General features: G+C 44.7%; 1 protein-coding gene across 1 annotated transcript in view; it reads left to right on the top strand.

Annotated features, from left to right (window-relative positions):
* Nucleotides 1–235: 235 nt before the first annotated feature.
* MCM6 (minichromosome maintenance complex component 6) overlaps nucleotides 236–16982 on the top strand; it is a 39267-nt gene continuing 22520 nt past the window's right edge. Inside the window, exons 1-6 of the mRNA XM_029605391.1 lie at nucleotides 236–544; nucleotides 3467–3613; nucleotides 4358–4468; nucleotides 7120–7369; nucleotides 15773–15938; nucleotides 16019–16164. Coding sequence (XP_029461251.1) covers nucleotides 456–544; nucleotides 3467–3613; nucleotides 4358–4468; nucleotides 7120–7369; nucleotides 15773–15938; nucleotides 16019–16164 — 909 coding nt within the window. The 5' untranslated portion in view covers nucleotides 236–455. The remainder of the gene's footprint in view (nucleotides 545–3466; nucleotides 3614–4357; nucleotides 4469–7119; nucleotides 7370–15772; nucleotides 15939–16018; nucleotides 16165–16982) is intronic.

The raw sequence follows: 16982 nt of genomic DNA, 5'->3' as shown, positions 1-16982 counted from the left end.
CCTGCAGGAAACTAGGCAAGAAATGGTGACTATAGGCACTGTTTAATGGTAGATGGTTGCGGCCGGGGAAGAAGGCTGCGCTAGTAAAGAAGTGATGTAAATACATGAAAGAAGGACCCCACATTTCACTACAGCATTAAAGCCCCCCTGCAGCTTTGCCAATATGTGACAGACAGTCCGGCACAGAACCCGTTAAAGTGCAGCAGGAAAGACATGAAATCCGACCTGGGCCATCGCTCGGCCCTCAGCCTCTCTCCGATTGGAGAAAACTCGCGCGAAAACCAACCCGCGAAACCGGAAGGGGATTGTCTGATTGGTTCAGACTGGCGCGAAACTGATCACGTGGGACGAGGATCAGGCGCGCGAATCTGCTGCTTTGTGGCCGTGGAGAGCAAGAGGCAGTAGTGAGCGGTACCGGCACCGGTATAGAGTGGGTTGTGATATAACTCTGGGTCATGGATGTTCAGGAACCGGCAGCTGGTCAGCAGATCAAAGATGAAGTGGCGGAAAAGTGTCAGAAGCTATTCCAGGATTTCTTGGAGGAGTAAGTGCAGTCCGTGTGCCGGCACCACAGTTAGAGATTTCATATTTACACAGAAAAGAGAGAAACGTAGTGTTTTTTTTCTTCTGCAGAGCCGACTCGACTATTAACCCTCGTTTTTCGCACCATCGCGTGGCACGGGATCAGGATTTAACTGATTGGATTGTGTTTCTTTTATTGCGGTTTGCTTTATGCACCAATCCCTGATCATAAACTCCCCAACTCCAATCAGAAGTTAGGCACGGGTGCAGGGCAGCTTGCCATGTGAAACGGACATGAGAACTGCATCTCTCCCTTTGCTTCCCGGGCAGCTTTTACCTTACTTAGATGACAACTTACTTGTGATGTTGGGCCTTTTTGTATGTAAGCTGGAAATTGCGGTGCATTTTGTAAAGTGATCCGATATTATGCAGGAAAAAGAGAGACATTGGCGTACGAGTGTTTGGGGGGGGGAGGATGACTTGTGCCATGTATACATCTCGCTTCCAGCTGTGATGGCCCGGTTCCTTGACGTACGCTGTAAAAGTTGCCATCTGACTTGGAATCAGATTTGGATCAGCCTGTCTGGGTTGACCTTTGGGTAACAATCCTTGCTCTTTTACAGGGGATGGAACAGCTCCCCTATGAGGAAAGACTAAAGAGGTTAGGGCTTTTCAGCTTGGAGAAGAGACGGGGGGGGGGGGGGGGGCGGGATATGATACCGGTAGAGGTATTTAAAATCATGAGAGGTCTAGAACTGGTAAATGTGAATCGTTTATTTACTCTTTTGGATAATAGGACTAGGGGGCACTCCAAGAAGTTAGCATGTGGTACATTTAAAACTAATAAAATTCCCTTAAGTTTTCCTTTGTTAATTAACCTTTTTCATAGTGTTTAGTAATCCTTTGTTTATTAAATATGTTCAATGTATTTGACTTAGGAAACCTATTTTCCTGCATACTCTGTTTTTAATGTAAACTGGTATGATTTGTATCTGATACAAGATGCAAAATAAATACTCAGAGAAAGTTCCTTTTCACTCAGTGCACAATTAAACACTGGAATTTGTCAGGGGATGTGGTTAGTGCAGTTAGTGTAGCTGGGTTTAAAAAAGGATTGGACAAGTTCTTGGAGAAGTCCATTACCTGCTATTAATTAAGTTGACTTAGAAAATAGCCACTGCTATTACTAGCATCAGTAGCATGGGATAGACTTAATTTTTGGGTACTTGCCAGGTTCTTATGGCCTGGATTGGCCACTGTTGGAAGGAGGATGCTGGGCTTGATGGACCCTTGGTCTGACCCAGTATGGCATGTTCTTATATGGACACACTCCACACAACATGAGGGAGATGCACAAGAAGAAGCAATGGTCCAAACAAGGAATAAGTTAATCTTTTCCCAAGTTGTCATTATATTATTTTTTCATTTTTTCAAAGTAAAGCGGCTGCTCCAGAACTCAACATATTGAATTACAGTTCTCAAACAGGTCCCCCCCATATAAGGTGTTCTTATATGGCCAGAGTGGGATTGGCTGTTACTTTAGTCTAGCAGTGTACATAGCCTGCTGTAATGCTTTGCGCCCATCTGCCTTCTGAGCTCAGAAAATATGCAGCAGCACACCAAGAGGACTAGCACATAGAAATACGTTTTTCAGTGATGCACCAGAGGGAGCTAATGGGACCCCTTTTGTTATATTATTTTGTGACACCAAAAAGCATCTTATCCAGTGGAGCAGAACTGGAGAGAATCCCCTTGAAAAGAAATTGGTAGCTTATACCTGATGATCTTCAGATGAGAAGTACCATGCCATGGCCCTGTGCCTACCTACTTAATCAACTTGTAGAAACCTTTTAAAAACTCAGCTATAAGACTGGCCTTGACTGCATTCTCCCGCAGCAAAGTCCACATATTTATTGTTCATTGTCTGAAAAAACTATATCTCCAATTTGTTTTAAATGTTACCATTTGGTTTCATGGAGAGTCCCCTCATTCTAATTATTTAAAAGATAAATAGTTGTACCCTATTAACTGCTGTACAAGCACACATGACTTTATAATTCTCTATCATATCCCCTGTCATGTCTTCTACAAGCTCAGGAGCCCTAACCTGTTGAGCCTTCCTTCTTAAGGCTGCCAGGCCATCTCTTTCAGCATTTTAGTTGTCCTTTTTTTGGATCTTTCATGCAGTTGGACACACTTGTTTGTTTTGCAGCTCTAGCTTTTGTCTTTTTTTTTTTTCTATTTGTCTCTTCATATGTCTTGTGCCTCCTTGGTCTGTTTCACTATTTTTAATCTTTCAGGTTTTCCCACCCTCTTGCTCTTACATACACAAACGTAGGCCCTAGCCTCAGACACACAGCCACCTGTCAGCATTACACATGCAGAGAGCCAGGGCTACTGGCTTTCAGGATGTGATAGATATGTGTTGAGTCCACTGTATATACTTGTCTAAAAGTCTATCTCATGTATAAGTTGATAGGCAATTTTGAGACCGAAATGCATTAACCTGTGTCTAAGTTGAATTTAAATTGAGTGATCTATCAGGAAGATAAGAATTCAAGAAAAAGCCATCTCACGCGGCATACTAACTTTAGGACTGGTCAGCAGCACGACCACAGTTAACTGCATAAGTTAAGCTTCTAACTCCAAATATCGGAGTTAGATACTTGTGCAGCCAACTCTGCTCCATTTCGGCAGTTTGCACATACCTCAGGGACTTTATAGTATACACGGAAAAATGGATAGTATGCATGCATAAGTCGAACTAGCTCTCTTGGGACTATTTTCCAGCATACATTTTTTGACTTATATATGAATATATATGGTAATTGGATTTAATTTTTTTTAACTAAATCTTAGGGCTGTGAGAAATGCTTAATGGTGTCAGGGTGGAGGGGTTTGAAAGGTGCAGTGTATACTTTTCTGACAGTCGTCTTCCTCACAGGTTCCAAAGCAGTGACGGTGAAGTGAGGTACTTGCGAGACGCGGAGGAGCTGATTCGCCCGGAGAGGAACACGCTGCTGGTCAGCTTCCTGGATCTGGAGCAGTTCAACCAACAGCTGGCCACCACCATCCAGGAAGAGTTCTACAGGTGAGGGCCAGCAGGCTGCTTCCATGCTCACTTCAAAGCCGCTTTGCCTGTGGAGGGAGCAGTTCCTATTTGTTATCTGGCTCCTGCAGGAACGCACATTAGGGACTGTGAAGCTCTTGTAAAAAGCACTGGATCAAAAGACCAGGGGTGGATAGAGCACTGTATTTCCACAGGAGCTCACATCTTTTACCTTTTTTAAGCTCCTAGCTCGGTGAGAATTCTGGTATAGTGTGCTTGCAGCATCTTTTCCCTTGTCCCAACAGAGCAGTGTTAAGGGGGGTGAGGGCAGGATTTTGTCCCATCTGTAATGCCCCAGAGAAAGAGGGGGCATATTTGGAACTAACCATTCACAAAACACCTCGGGCTGTTTCTGGCTGCAACGGGTCCCCTTCTCTTTTGGATAGTGACAGGCCTGTCGGCCGACATCCCCTCTGGCAGCTCATGCTGCCGGTGGCGCCCTCCCGTTTCCTGCGGTTTGCTTCCTCCAGGTCCACTCCACCTGGCACCTTCTGAAAAGAGAGCAGGGGTCCTCTGCACGACGCTGGGAACGCTGATACCAACCTTGAGTGTAAAATGCCATTGAACTCCCAAGAAAGTGAATGCCTACCACTGCCTTTGCTTTATTCGTGGTGCGACGTGGATGTCTGCTTTCTGCTCCCATCAGCCAGCATTCCACAGAAGTGACGCTAAGAGATTGCATAAACTGAAAACGTAATAGAATATCTTTCTTTTTGCCCTTCTCAGAGTTTATCCTTACCTGTGCCGAGCGGTGCGAAGCTTTGCCAGGGATCATGGGAACATTCCTGCCAACAAGGAATTCTATGTAGCATTCCAAGAGCTGCCTACCAGACACAAGTGAGTATTCAGAAACGCTTTTTGTAATAAGTAGAGCTATGATTTGTTCCGCGTCCTAAAACTTCAGACCCCCTCCTCCCCCCCTCTGAAAGTGGATCTGAGTTCCATGAATCCACTTAAAGTAAAACACGAGCCGAATAGGACAGTGAGGCAGGCAGAGTGCGCGCACCGCCTTGGTGTGTGTGTCATGCACAGGTGGATGCGACGCTGGCGCATAGAAGTGAAACCCAACATCGTGCTGTTAACTGGCAAAGACTTTACTTGTTTCTGAACCTCCTCTGTCCCCTGGCTCCTGCAGTGCTGGGCTGGCTGGCATCGTCAAAATAAATAAATAAATAAATAAAAAGGTGAGACTTAACTCCGGGGATGCATTGATTTATTTGATTTATATTGTAAGTTTCAGGCCCTTCAAAGCAGATTACATTTAGGTACTGAAAGATTTTTCTTTATCCCCAGAGGGTTTACAATCTAAGGAGGTCACTTATCAAGACATGATATTTTATCCCGGGAGGGCATTCTTGGGATACTTTGCCACTCCCCAGGAAAATATCACGGCGATAGTTTTTATTGTGGAGGGAGGGAAATGCCTGTGATTAAAAAAAATATCGTGGGGAAAGGCTCATTTTGCCCTGGAGCCACTATCATCTTAAAGGGCCACATGGCAGGGACCTTATCCCACATGTTGAGGCAACCCAGCAAGGCCCAAAAGTTTAAAAAAACAAAAAAAACAAACCCCAAAACAAAACACAGCAATACCCCAACCCAAGTACCAGGCCGCCTCCCAAACGTAAACCATAATATTGGCAGTCTAGTGGCCTCCCTCCCTCTTAAATAGAAAATAGACCCTGGTGATCTGGGAAGGGGGGGAAGAGACCCTCTCTGCCCCTCTTTATTTAAGAATTCGATCTGTAGTGGTCCGGTGGTGGCTCAGAGTGTTCCCAACCCCAGGCTGGTTGATGCCATTTTACAAAATGGCGCCAACCAGCCTCTGCCTCTTTCAATGGACCACCACAGAATTATTACTTAGGTAAGAGGGGGTCCAGGCTTGGGGAGCCCCCCTAGACCACCAGGGTCTATTTTCTATCTTAGGGGTGGTAGGAAGGGGATGGAGGGCCACTAGCCATTAGATTACCAGGGATTGTGGCTTATTTTGGGGGGAGGGGAGGTTGGTTGGTGCCATGAGTATTTTTGAACAAATGGGAGGCCTTGGGAAGGGATGTGTTGTCGCCATGCAACATTAAATTCAATTCTTTATATTGTTTGAGCCTGGGTTGCCTCGACAGGCAGGTGGATGTGGGCAGGGGGTCATGCATGACCCCCCCCCCCCCCGGCTGGATTTTTGAATGGTGGGAGGGTGTTTATTTTTGGGCAACATGGCCCTTTAAGAAGCATCCTTGGGACATTGGGATGTGCATTAGCATCACAATACCCCCGGGATCTTTTATCCCGAGTTTGCCCTTCAATAATGCGACTTACTTTTTTTGAGGCTAGCTGTGTTATTGTATTTGCATAGGATTACCTATGCATTAGCTGCTTTGAATACATACAGTTTACTAAAGCATGCAAAACAGTTAATTTCAATAGATGCTGGATTTTTGGGAACAAAAAAACATTGCAATATCGCCATAAGGGTATATCGTGCGATAAACGCTGTTTCATGCATATTATATATCTTTATCGCAGCATAGTAGATGTTACCCCTAGGCAATGGAGGGTGAAGTGACTTGTCCAAGGTCACAAGGGGCAGCAGTGGGATTTTAACCCTGACTTCACTGCTTGCCTCTCTAACCACTCGGCTGCTATTCCCCATTATTTGTTTTGTTTCTGATATACAAATGACACTAGCCAGAAAAAAATGTTAATGATTCAGTTATCGTTAAAAACAATAAAGATTCCTTTTTCAGTTAGATTTTATTTATGGTACTTTTAGTGTGTGCAAAGGATTTTCTTTTTTTAGAAGCTCTTGCTACTTACTCTCCCACCAGTATCCTTAAATAAACATATCGCAGGGGTACCACTTTTAATGCAAACAACTGAAGGATGACCTCAAAAGTAGGGTTTTAAAACAGGAGACATGACCGTAATAAAAAAAAAAAAGAGAGAAAAAACAATCCCAGATTTTTCCAGAGAGAGGTTAGCATTTGACTGCAAGGTCCACTTGCAGCCCTGTTGCCATAGTGCAGATTCCTCTGGTACTCCCCCTCACTTCACCATGAAGGGTCCTCTCTGTGTATGTTGGGCTTTCAAATCCAGTACTGATATTACTTCCTCCGAGAGGCTGTTCCATCGATCCCCCTACACTTCCACTTCTAGTGAAGACACATTTCCTCCTCGCTGCCTCTTCTACCCGGTTACGGCCTCATCCCATGAGTCCTTCTGTAACGTGCTTTTCACTGTGACGTGTTTTTGCTTTCGGTGTGCTGTTTTACTTTTCAAGAAAATTTGTCATATTTCCCCCTCTCATGAAGGGTACATATGGGTAGTTTGTTTTTTTTAAATTTCTACACTTTATAAATACAGAAGACATGCAACAGAAGAGGCTGTAGCAGAGCCAAGACATGGGCAGGGTGGTGATTTTGACGGCTTCTGCCAGTGCTTTCAGATCTGTGCTGTGAGGGAAGTGATCACGCCCTTTTTCAATCTCTTAACAGAATTCGAGAACTGACCACACCACGGGTGGGATCCTTGCTGCGGATCAGTGGCCAAGTGGTCAGGACCCACCCTGTCCATCCCGAGCTGGTGAGCGGGACCTTCCTGTGCCTGGATTGTCAGACTGTCATCAAGGATGTGGAACAGCAGTTTAAATACACGCAGCCCAGCATATGCAGAAATCCTGTGTGCGCCAACCGGAGGAGGTTCATGCTGGACACCAACAAGTCTCGATTCGTTGACTTTCAGAAGGTGAGTGTAAAGATCCTGAGCGATGGACAGGTGGGCTCCTTCTTGTCTTCTACCGAAGGCTCCGCATGTATCACAGCAGGCACACAACCCAAGGGTAAAGCATTTTGAGCAAGGGCCTTTCACCTGTGTGTTACCCTCAGAAATGTGATGCAGAAAAAGACCATATGGCCTATCTAATCTGCCCATTCACTTAACTAATTTAGCCTTAAAGTTCCCATCACTTCTTTAGAGATCCCTTGTGTTTATCCTATGCTTTCCTTAATTCAGATACTGTTTTTGTCTCCACACTCCTGAGTCTACCCCTTTCAACTTCATCTCATGGCCCCTTGTTCTAATCTAGAGCATCCTCTTCTGTGCATGGAAACCTTTGAGATATCTGAATGTCTCTGTGATATCTCCCCTATCTTGCCTTTCCTCTAGGATATACATGTTTAGATCTTTAGGTCTATCCCCATATGCTTTAGAATGAAGACTGCTGACTTTTAGTAGCCACCTTCTGGACTGACTCAGCCAGTTTATATCCTTCCAAAGGTGCTGTCTCCAGAATTATACAATTCCAAGTGAGGTCTCACCAGGGAACTATACAGGAGCAATATCACCTCCCTTTTTCTGTTGACCATTCTTCTCCCTGCGCGGCCCAACATCTTTCTGGCTTTTGCAGTAGCTTTATCTACCTGTTCCTCTGCACTCAGGCAGCCAGTCCACACGAGTGGGTTTTGCACTAATACCAGCAGATGGAGACAGAGTAAAGCTGACTCATTGAGATTACTGACATGTCCTGGAAATAGTAAGGCATGGCTAGAATTCCTCTGGATGCATTTATGGGGTCTCCATGCAAATCTCTATAGAAAAGAATGGCAGTGGAGACTACATTATGGAGGCTGTTGGATTTGAAGGCCTTAATTCCTGTTCCCAGATTGCAAGAAAATACGGGGTGATATTCTATTTATTTTGTCATTTCCAAGAAGGAAGAGGGGGCCCTTTTGGCCCATCCTGAATCTAAAGGGAGTCAGTCTACATTTGCATGTGACTCATTTCAGAATGGAAACTCTACGTTCTGTAACAATGGCAGTACAAACAGGAATGTATCATGTCTCTTGACCTGTCAGAGGCCTATCTCATATTCCCATTCACCCGGAACATTGTTTGCTATGTTTCGCCATTCTGGGATGTTATCAATTTCAGGCCCTGCCTTTCGGATTAGCTACTGTGCCCCGGACCTTCTCCAGGTTCATGGTGATGGTAGCGGTGTCTCTGCACAAGGAGGGCATTCTGGTCCATTCATTTCTGGATGACTGGTTGATTTGAGCCAAACGTGCAGACGAGAGTCAATTGGCATCTTGCAAAGGAGCTAGGCTGGAAGGTGAACTTGGCCAAGAGAAGTTTACAACCGTCTCGGACACTAGAGTATGTCAGCGTGTGATTAGATAAGGAGTAGGGCAGAGTGTTTCTACTGGAGAGTTGCATTTAGAAGTTAGTTACTCAAGTTCAGGCCCTAAGACGGACCATTCGCTTGACGGTGTGGTCTTACCTGCAAGTCTTGGGATCGATGGCAGCCATATTGGACGTAGATCCCAGGGCAAGAGCGCCCGTGTGACCCCTTCAGTGTGCGTTGCTCTCCTGGTGGAATCTGCAGTAACAGGAGTCACATGGTGAGACTCCACTTGCCATCAGAGATGAGTGTCCAGTTGCAGTGGTGGTTACAAGCAGATCATCTCAGGAAGGGGGTTTCAGTGTTCATGACAGATGCAAGTCTTCTGGGTTGGTGGCGCAAGGTTGGTGAAATGCCAGAGAGCCAAGTGGACCATCAGTCGGTTGGAAGCAAATGAAGTTCAGCTACTTGCGGTTTGCTGAGCAGCTGAAAGCTTAAGCAGTAAGGATAATGTCGGACAGTGCCATGACAGTAGCCAACATCAATCATCAAGGCAGAACTAGAAGCCAATAGATGTCTATGCCCTCATGGTGTGGGCAGAACAACATCTCCAGGATACATCCACCTCCCACATTGCTAGGAAGGACTACGTAAGGGCCGACTTCCTTAGCAGGCAGGTCTTGGACCCAGGAGAATGGGAGTTGGCAGACGATGTCATAGTGACGCGCTGAGGTCACCCATACCTAGATTTACTGGCGAGCTCCAACAATGTGAAGTTATCACAGGTCTTTAGTCACAGAAGGGATCTGAGAGCACTCATTCTCATTCAGGTTTGGCCATGTTATATGCCTTCCCTCCATGGCCAATGATAGGGTAGGGTCATTCGGAAGATTGTGAGTCAGACCAAAACAATACTTCTGGTGGCTCTGGATTGGCCCTGGCAGCCGTGGTATGCCAGTCTTCAAAGACTACTGGTGGGACAGTCCTCTCAGACTACCATTCTGGAAGGATCTAGTGCATCAGGGGCCCATACTGCACGACAATCTGGGTCTGTTTTGTCCTACGGTTTGGCCCTTGAGTGGGCTTGGTTGCTGAAGCATGGTTATTCTTCTGCAGTGATTTCCACTTTGCTCCAGGCCAGGAAATGTTCTACATCTCTAGCTTATGTTAGGGTTTGGAGAGTGTTCGAAAGCTGGTCTGAGGAGCGAAGTTCTCACCCTTTTTAAAGTTAAAATTCCACTGATACTGAAATTTTTGCAGGAAAGTTTGGTTAAAGGCTTGGCCTTTAGCACTCTTAAGGTGCAGGTAGTAGTTCTCGCTTGCTATAGTGGGCAGGTTAATGGTAGACCCTTGTCCTCCCATCTGGATGTGTCCAGGTTTTGGAAGGGAGTTAAGCATTTACATCCTCCATTGCGGCTACCGGTGCCTCTTTGGGACCTTAATCTGGTCTTGTGGTTTTTTGGCGGGTCCTACATTTGTGTCTGCTCACCTTGAAAACAGTTTTTCTAATAGAAATCTGTTTGGCATGGCAGATCTCCAAGCTGCAAACTCTGTTGCCATGAGCCGTTTCTATGAATGAATCCAGGGGTATAGCTTAGGACTGTACCTTCCTTTTTTGCCGAAAGTGTTTTTGGAGTTTTATTGGAATCAGTGTCTTTCCCTGCTCACGCTGGACAGGGATAGATATGAGCGTAATTATCGTCTGTTGTATGCCTTAGATGTCAAGCGGCATTTTGATGCGATTCTTGAAGATTATTTGCTCTTTCAGGAAATCTGACTGTGCTCCATGGTGGAGGTAAACCAGGAGCACTGGTGACATGGGCAACTATAACCCGTTGGGTGAAAGAAGTCATCACAGCCGTCATCCACAGATGTCCCATTACCTAGACAGGTCAGGGCGCATTCCCCTAGAGCTCAGGTGGTTTTGTGGGCAGAGCTTCGGTTGTAGTCTCCCAGGGAGATTTGTCGAGCAGCGACGTGGTCCTCCTTACACACTTTCTCCAACCATGATCCGTTTGGACATTAGAGCTCAGGAGGAGGCGGCTTTCACGCTTGAGGTGTTGATGCAACCGCGGGCAGCCTCCCGCCCTTTTAGGGAATAGCTTTTAGTACATCCCACTGGTGTGGATTGGCCTGCCTGAGTGCAGAGGAAGGAGAAATTACTACTTACCTGATAATTTCCTTTCCTCTAAGGAAAGTAGGCCAATCCACAACCCACCTGGGGCTGCTTAATTACTTTTAGTTCGTCTTTTGTATGTGGACGATGAAGAGTGTTATTTCTATTAATTCATTTGAAGGACTGGTAAGTGACATAACCGGCCCCTAAGATTAGTTGATGTTGACTTTTTTGCTAAGCTGAGTGTTTCCCAGTTGGTTGGAAGCATGAGTGGTTGACTTAGTCATGTTCAGGTATAATCAGTTTGTCCACAGTTTGGCTTTTCTAGATATACTGGCGGGCTGATGTCGGGGCAGGGTTATATGTTGGTGATGTCAGCGAGTTAGCTCTACTCCATCTTCCTCTGCTGATAGGAGTGCATAACAACTGGTGTGAATTATCCTGCCTTCCTAAGAGGAAAGGAAATTATCTGGTAAGAAGTAATTTCTCCTTAATGTAGCCTTCATTCTCCTGGATATTTCTCAGTCTTGCCATCTCCTCTGAGTCCTGCCACCTGTTTCCTGAGGAAGTCAATCTTCAGACATCTTTCACACTGAACTGGTATGGATCAGGACATCTGTCTGGACAGCAGTAGAAGTGGTAACAGCGGCAACAGCTTTAAGAAATTAGAACATAAGAAATTGCCATGCTGGGTCAGATCAAGAGTCCATCAAGCCCAGCATCCTGTTTCCAATAGAGGCCAAACCAAGCCACAAGAACCTGGCAAGTACCCAAACACCAAGATGATCCCATGCTACTGATGCCAGTAATAGCAGAGGCCATTCCCTAAGTCAACCTGATTAATAGCAGTTAATGGACTTCTCCAAGAACCTATCCAAACCTTTTTTAAACCCAGCTACACTAACTGCACTAACCACATCCTCTGGCAACAAATTCCAGAGCTTAATTGTGCATTGTGTGAAAAAAACATTTTCTCTGATTAGTTTTAAATGTGCTACTTGCTAACTTCATGGAGTGTCCCCTAGTCCTTCTTTTATCTAAAAGTGTAAATAACAGATTTACATCTACTCGTTCAAGATCTCTCATGATTTTAAAGACTTCTATCATATCCCCCCTCAGGTGTCTCTTCTCCAAGCTGAACAGCCCTAACCTCTTCAGCCTTTCCTGATAGGGGAGCTGTTCCATCCCCCTTATTTTGGTTACCCTTCTCTGTACCTTCTCCATTGCAACTATATCTTTTTTGAGATGCGGTGACCAGAATTGTACACAGTATTCAAGGTGCGGTCTCACCATGGAGCGATAGAGGCATTATGACATTCTCCATTTTATTCACCATTCCCTTCCTAATAATTCCTAACATTCTGTTTGCATTTTTGACTGCTGCAGCACACTGAGCCGACTATTTCAAAGTATTATCCACTATGATGCCTAGATCTTTTTCCTGAGTGGTAGCACCTAATATGCATGTGCATTAACTCTTCTTAACCCTTCCCCCCACCTTCCCCAACACTTTGCTCAGGTAAAATATTTTAAATACACCTTGAAACCTTCTTATCCTTTTCATCCAGAAGGCATGCTGAACTTATGCCGAGTTTGACTAAAAATGTTTTCACATTTCCTGGCCATCCTTGGGCTGTTGGGAGCTTCTGGTGCATGTTAAAAAAAAAAAAAAAAGAGACCTACCATAGTCCTTGCCTTTTCTTCAACCTTCCTGCAAATAAAATTAGCTAGTCCTTAGAATCTACTTCCAACTCCATGCTCATAATCCCCGCTTGTAGTCCTGTTTGCTTGCTTGATGGTTGAAAGTCTGAAGTGTCTTGTCTTATTCTCTCAGACTACAAAATATTTTTATAAATCCTATGAGGTATATAGTTTTGTGTTGCTCCTTTTTTAGATTCTTGTTGCTGAGGGTATAAATGTAAACCAGGGTAACTGGAATTTATTACCACAAAGTTCAAATATGATGGTACTGTGGCAAAACAGGTTTTTGCATGCTTTGTGGTTTATTGTTCTGCCCTATGACACTTTTCCCCAGAGAGCTCATTTCCTGCATGCTGGCCTGTAAGTGGTGGTTGATCTCCGTACTGTAGTTCAAGCAGAGGCTTTGGATGCTGCCTTGACTCAGAAGGTAGCTTGAACAGCATTCACATTTCAGCAGCGCTAAGGATATATAAGACTGAAACAACCAGCAGTGCCCTTGGCCAAAAATCCATTACTAGTCAGAAGGCCATTGGTGATAAATCCAGCTGTTAGTATTTTGTGCACTGATTGGCCCTGCAGCCAGAGAGCCAGCCCTGAGGGTTCTGGAACTCTCCAGTCTTGACTGGGAGTATAGAGGGAGCAGATCTCTGTGCTGAGGCCCTGTTCAGCTCTTGTGGGCAGCCTTTTCATGATTTCCCCAGGCACTAGATAAGTAGTAAAAAGTGTTTGGTTAACTTTTGCTGTATAATCCTTGTTGTTTTACCTGTTTCTGTTTGCAGTTTAAATCTCTCTTTCCATTTACTATGCCTACTTTTTGTTAATAAACATTAGTTTGTTAGCTCTGTCTTGGGCTGATTAACAATCATGGCATTGTGTTATTTGGTCTATGGGTGTTTTTTTTTAGGAACCATGTGACCCTTAGGTTGTGTGGGGTCCCAGTGTTCCTAGAAACCATGAGGGGATAGCTTGCAGGCGGGGAACTTGCCCAAGGCAAGCAGGAACCCAGTTGGCAGGTGAGAGGTTGCCAGTGTAGGAGCACATGTGCAGGTGGGCCTGGGCAGTGCTTTGCAGGAATCTCCAAGCAGCTACAGGGTTCCCCTGAGTGGGTGTTAGGGGTGGCGCTGCAACATTACATGACAGCTACCAATCAAGCTCATAAGAAATCGACTTAATTTTGTTCTGTTTGTAATAACACAAAATGACCGAATTCACTCTTTCTCCTTCCTGGTACAAAGCAGTAAGTTCTCCAACTGTTGACTAGTAACTTATTCTAATTTCTAATCTTACTCTGTTTATCTAGGATTTCTAATAGTCCTGCTTTTTAAAATTATGGTTAGTTAATTTCACACTTATCTGTCAAATATCAGTTTATAGTGCGTACACAGTTTTACAAAACTCCTTTTTAAGTTTATAAAACGTTTTTGTATCTGTTAAGTGTGTATTCTGTAAAGAATCCTATTGCCTTACTTACCAAAGATCAGGTCAACTAAAACTAATCACAGAAACAAAGTAGAGGGTAATCGTGTGGCTGCCATAGGAACATAGAAAAACGGCAGCCGCATGAAAGAAGAAAGTTGACACACGCTTTCTCTAGCCCCTGACGCAGACGATAGGTTGAAACGCTGTCCGTGTCAGACTGGGCACCAGAATAAGGCCAGAGATTCAATGAGAAAAGGAGGAGAGGAAGCTGTCCCTGCGCTGAAAGATAAGTGCTGATTATGCTCTCCCGATTAGAGGTTTAAATCACCAGGAGAGAGTTGATGGATTTTTCAGCAGACAATTTTAGGTGCATGAGAAGATAAAAATAAAAGTAATGAAAAGAGACACTTTAGTAGAATTTTTTTTTAAATTTTTAAATGCAATTAAACAGATAACGAGAGCTTGCATAAAGTTTCCATATTAAAACGGTGCTTGTACACCCTCATAGGTATAGCTGCTAGATTGATGATCACCTAGTCAGATGTTAACGGACATCAGAGAGAGCCTATTAGGCTTTAATACCCCATACTTTGGTTTTGTGATTATACTTTTACGGGGTATTAAGAAGAGGCGTCCCATTTGTTTATTATAGTTAACAACGATACTAATTAAGTTCCCCTAAACTTTACTTAACTTTAGTCAAATGTGAAATCAGAACACTTGTTTAAATTACTTTTGAGTTTCTCTGTCAGCCAATGCCAAGTTATTCTGTGTAGCCCACCTCCCTAATTAGTGGCTCAGTCTATAAAGTTAGAATTGAAAGGCAGGGCTGCTGGAAACAGAGTCCTTCCGCTTCCCTTATTCCTTTCCGTTTCTTGATTTTGTTTATTTCATATTCTGCTTTTCGGCACTTCAAAGCAGATTACATTCGGGTACTGTAGATATTTCTAAAGCTAAGCAGTAATATCTATCAAACAGAAAAGCAATGCAAAATATCTCTTTAGAAAAAGAAAAGTAAAAAGCAATGAAGAAGAAATATCGCCTTCAAAATAAGGTCACAGCAGTTGAATTCAAGCCAGAAAAATGACCTCTGTTTGTAGTTCAGCTCCTGCAAGAATGGCAGATCTTTCTTAGCTTTGTTTCAGGGCCAGAGCTCTGGTCCTGAAACAATTAATTAAGAGAATGGATAGAAACTGGCAGTTGGCAGGTAGGCCCGCACTGTGGAGCCGTAGGTTTCACAGGGCTAAATGCGCAGAGTCTAGGTCTGCAGTGACGATGGTTCCTGATCATCCTGGGAGAGGAGGGGCTTCAGAGCCTGGTGAGCACTCTCCTCATTATTCACCCCCTCAGATGTCTTTTATTATCGAGTAGTACTGTGCTGGGCAAAATCACTGCTGCGGGGCTTCCCCAAACTCTCCTGTTCACCACGGAGCTGGTTGGGGTTTGGGGTTATCCACAGTGAATATGTATAGGATAAACTCCTGCATATTCGTTGTGAATATGCTAAAAAGCCAACTAGCTGTGGGATCAACAGGGCAAGTTTTGGAAGCCCTGCAGTAATGAAATGAAAATCAAAGTAGCACATTACTGTCGGTGTAAAATTCCAAGCTTTTTTTTTTTTCTTCTTCCATGGAATTTTTTTTTTTTTTTTTTTTTTTTAAAGGATTTAAATTTGGTTTTATTTTAAATCATATGGCACCATCTCTTAGAAGTGTTTGCTTTGAGCATAGGGGGGTTAAACCTTTTTTGAAAGTCGTCTCTGTGATCAGATGGGAATCTTTGTCTTTCCCTGCAGGTCCGTATACAGGAGACGCAGGCTGAGCTGCCCCGGGGCAGTATCCCTCGTAGCCTGGAGGTGGTGGTACGTGCCGAGGCCGTTGAGTCAGCCCAGGCTGGTGATAAGTGCGACTTCACCGGCACGTTGATCGTGGTGCCCGATGTGTCTCAGCTGTCCACCCCTGGTATGTCCTGTCCCATGAGCTGCCCTCTGTTCTTGGATCGCTCTTATCTGAGCGTGAGCCTTTGTGCTGTTTTGCTGCAGGAGTACGTGCAGAGACTGGCTCCCGCGTCAGCGGTGCGGAGGGATACGAGACGGAAGGAGTCAGAGGGCTGCGAGCCTTAGGGGTCAGAGATCTGGCTTACAAGCTGGTTTTCCTTGCATGCCATGTTGCCCCAACAAACCCACGGGTGAGTTCTTAACTAGTGGCAAAGTCTGGTATAGGATACTGAAGGCAGAGGAGTGCTGATGATATTGAGGGGGGGCCCTTTCCTTAGTTCACTTGTCCAAAATATGGGGCAACCTGTTAGATGCCGAGTTCCCTGTATGTGCTCGGATCAGTCCAGACTCCTGGTTTTATTCATCTGTGCCAGCAAATGGAGACACGAGAGAGCAGAACTGACATTACTCTATGTACACTGAAGCCACCTGCTGTTCCTCAGTATTTCTCTGTCTCCAGCAGATGGTGGCAGATGCACAAACCTGCAGTTTGGTCCAATATTTTTCCTTTTTTGTTGCTCTGAGCCTTCCTCCCAGGGGTCTGGGGTCCTCGTGAAGGATCCCTACCCTGTTTGGTTGAGGCGGACGGGCTGGGAGTTGGCGACTCTTTTGTACGCCCGTATGTAGGGATTGCCGTGGGGTGTGAATCTGGTGGTCCAGGTCCCTCCCCTTCACGTAAGTGGCTGGATTTTTTTTTGTATTAGCTATAATTTCCTCACTTTCCTCTCCTTTTCATTAACTTGCTGAATTGAGCTGGACAGCTCTCTTCAGTGTTTGGAGTAGGAATTCGGTGTGAGGTTTTTGTTTTCAATTTATTTAAGTTTTGTAAAAAAAAAAAATAAATAAAATTCTAACAGACTACAGAGATGCAGTAGGAGTAGCGAGGATGACTACCCCTCCCCCCTCACCCACGGATATTTGGGGGCTCCTTTCATCGGGATTTGCGGGGTTTTTTACAGATTTTTTTTTTTCTCTCCTTTGGCGCCACAGTGGTGTGGAGCGGCTGAAT

This window comes from Rhinatrema bivittatum, chromosome 6 (genome assembly GCF_901001135.1).
Source record: "Rhinatrema bivittatum chromosome 6, aRhiBiv1.1, whole genome shotgun sequence".
In the NCBI taxonomy this organism is placed as follows: Eukaryota; Metazoa; Chordata; class Amphibia; order Gymnophiona; family Rhinatrematidae; genus Rhinatrema; species Rhinatrema bivittatum.
Note: the sequence above shows the minus strand (reverse complement) of the source record. Positions and strands in the feature narration are given on the sequence as shown.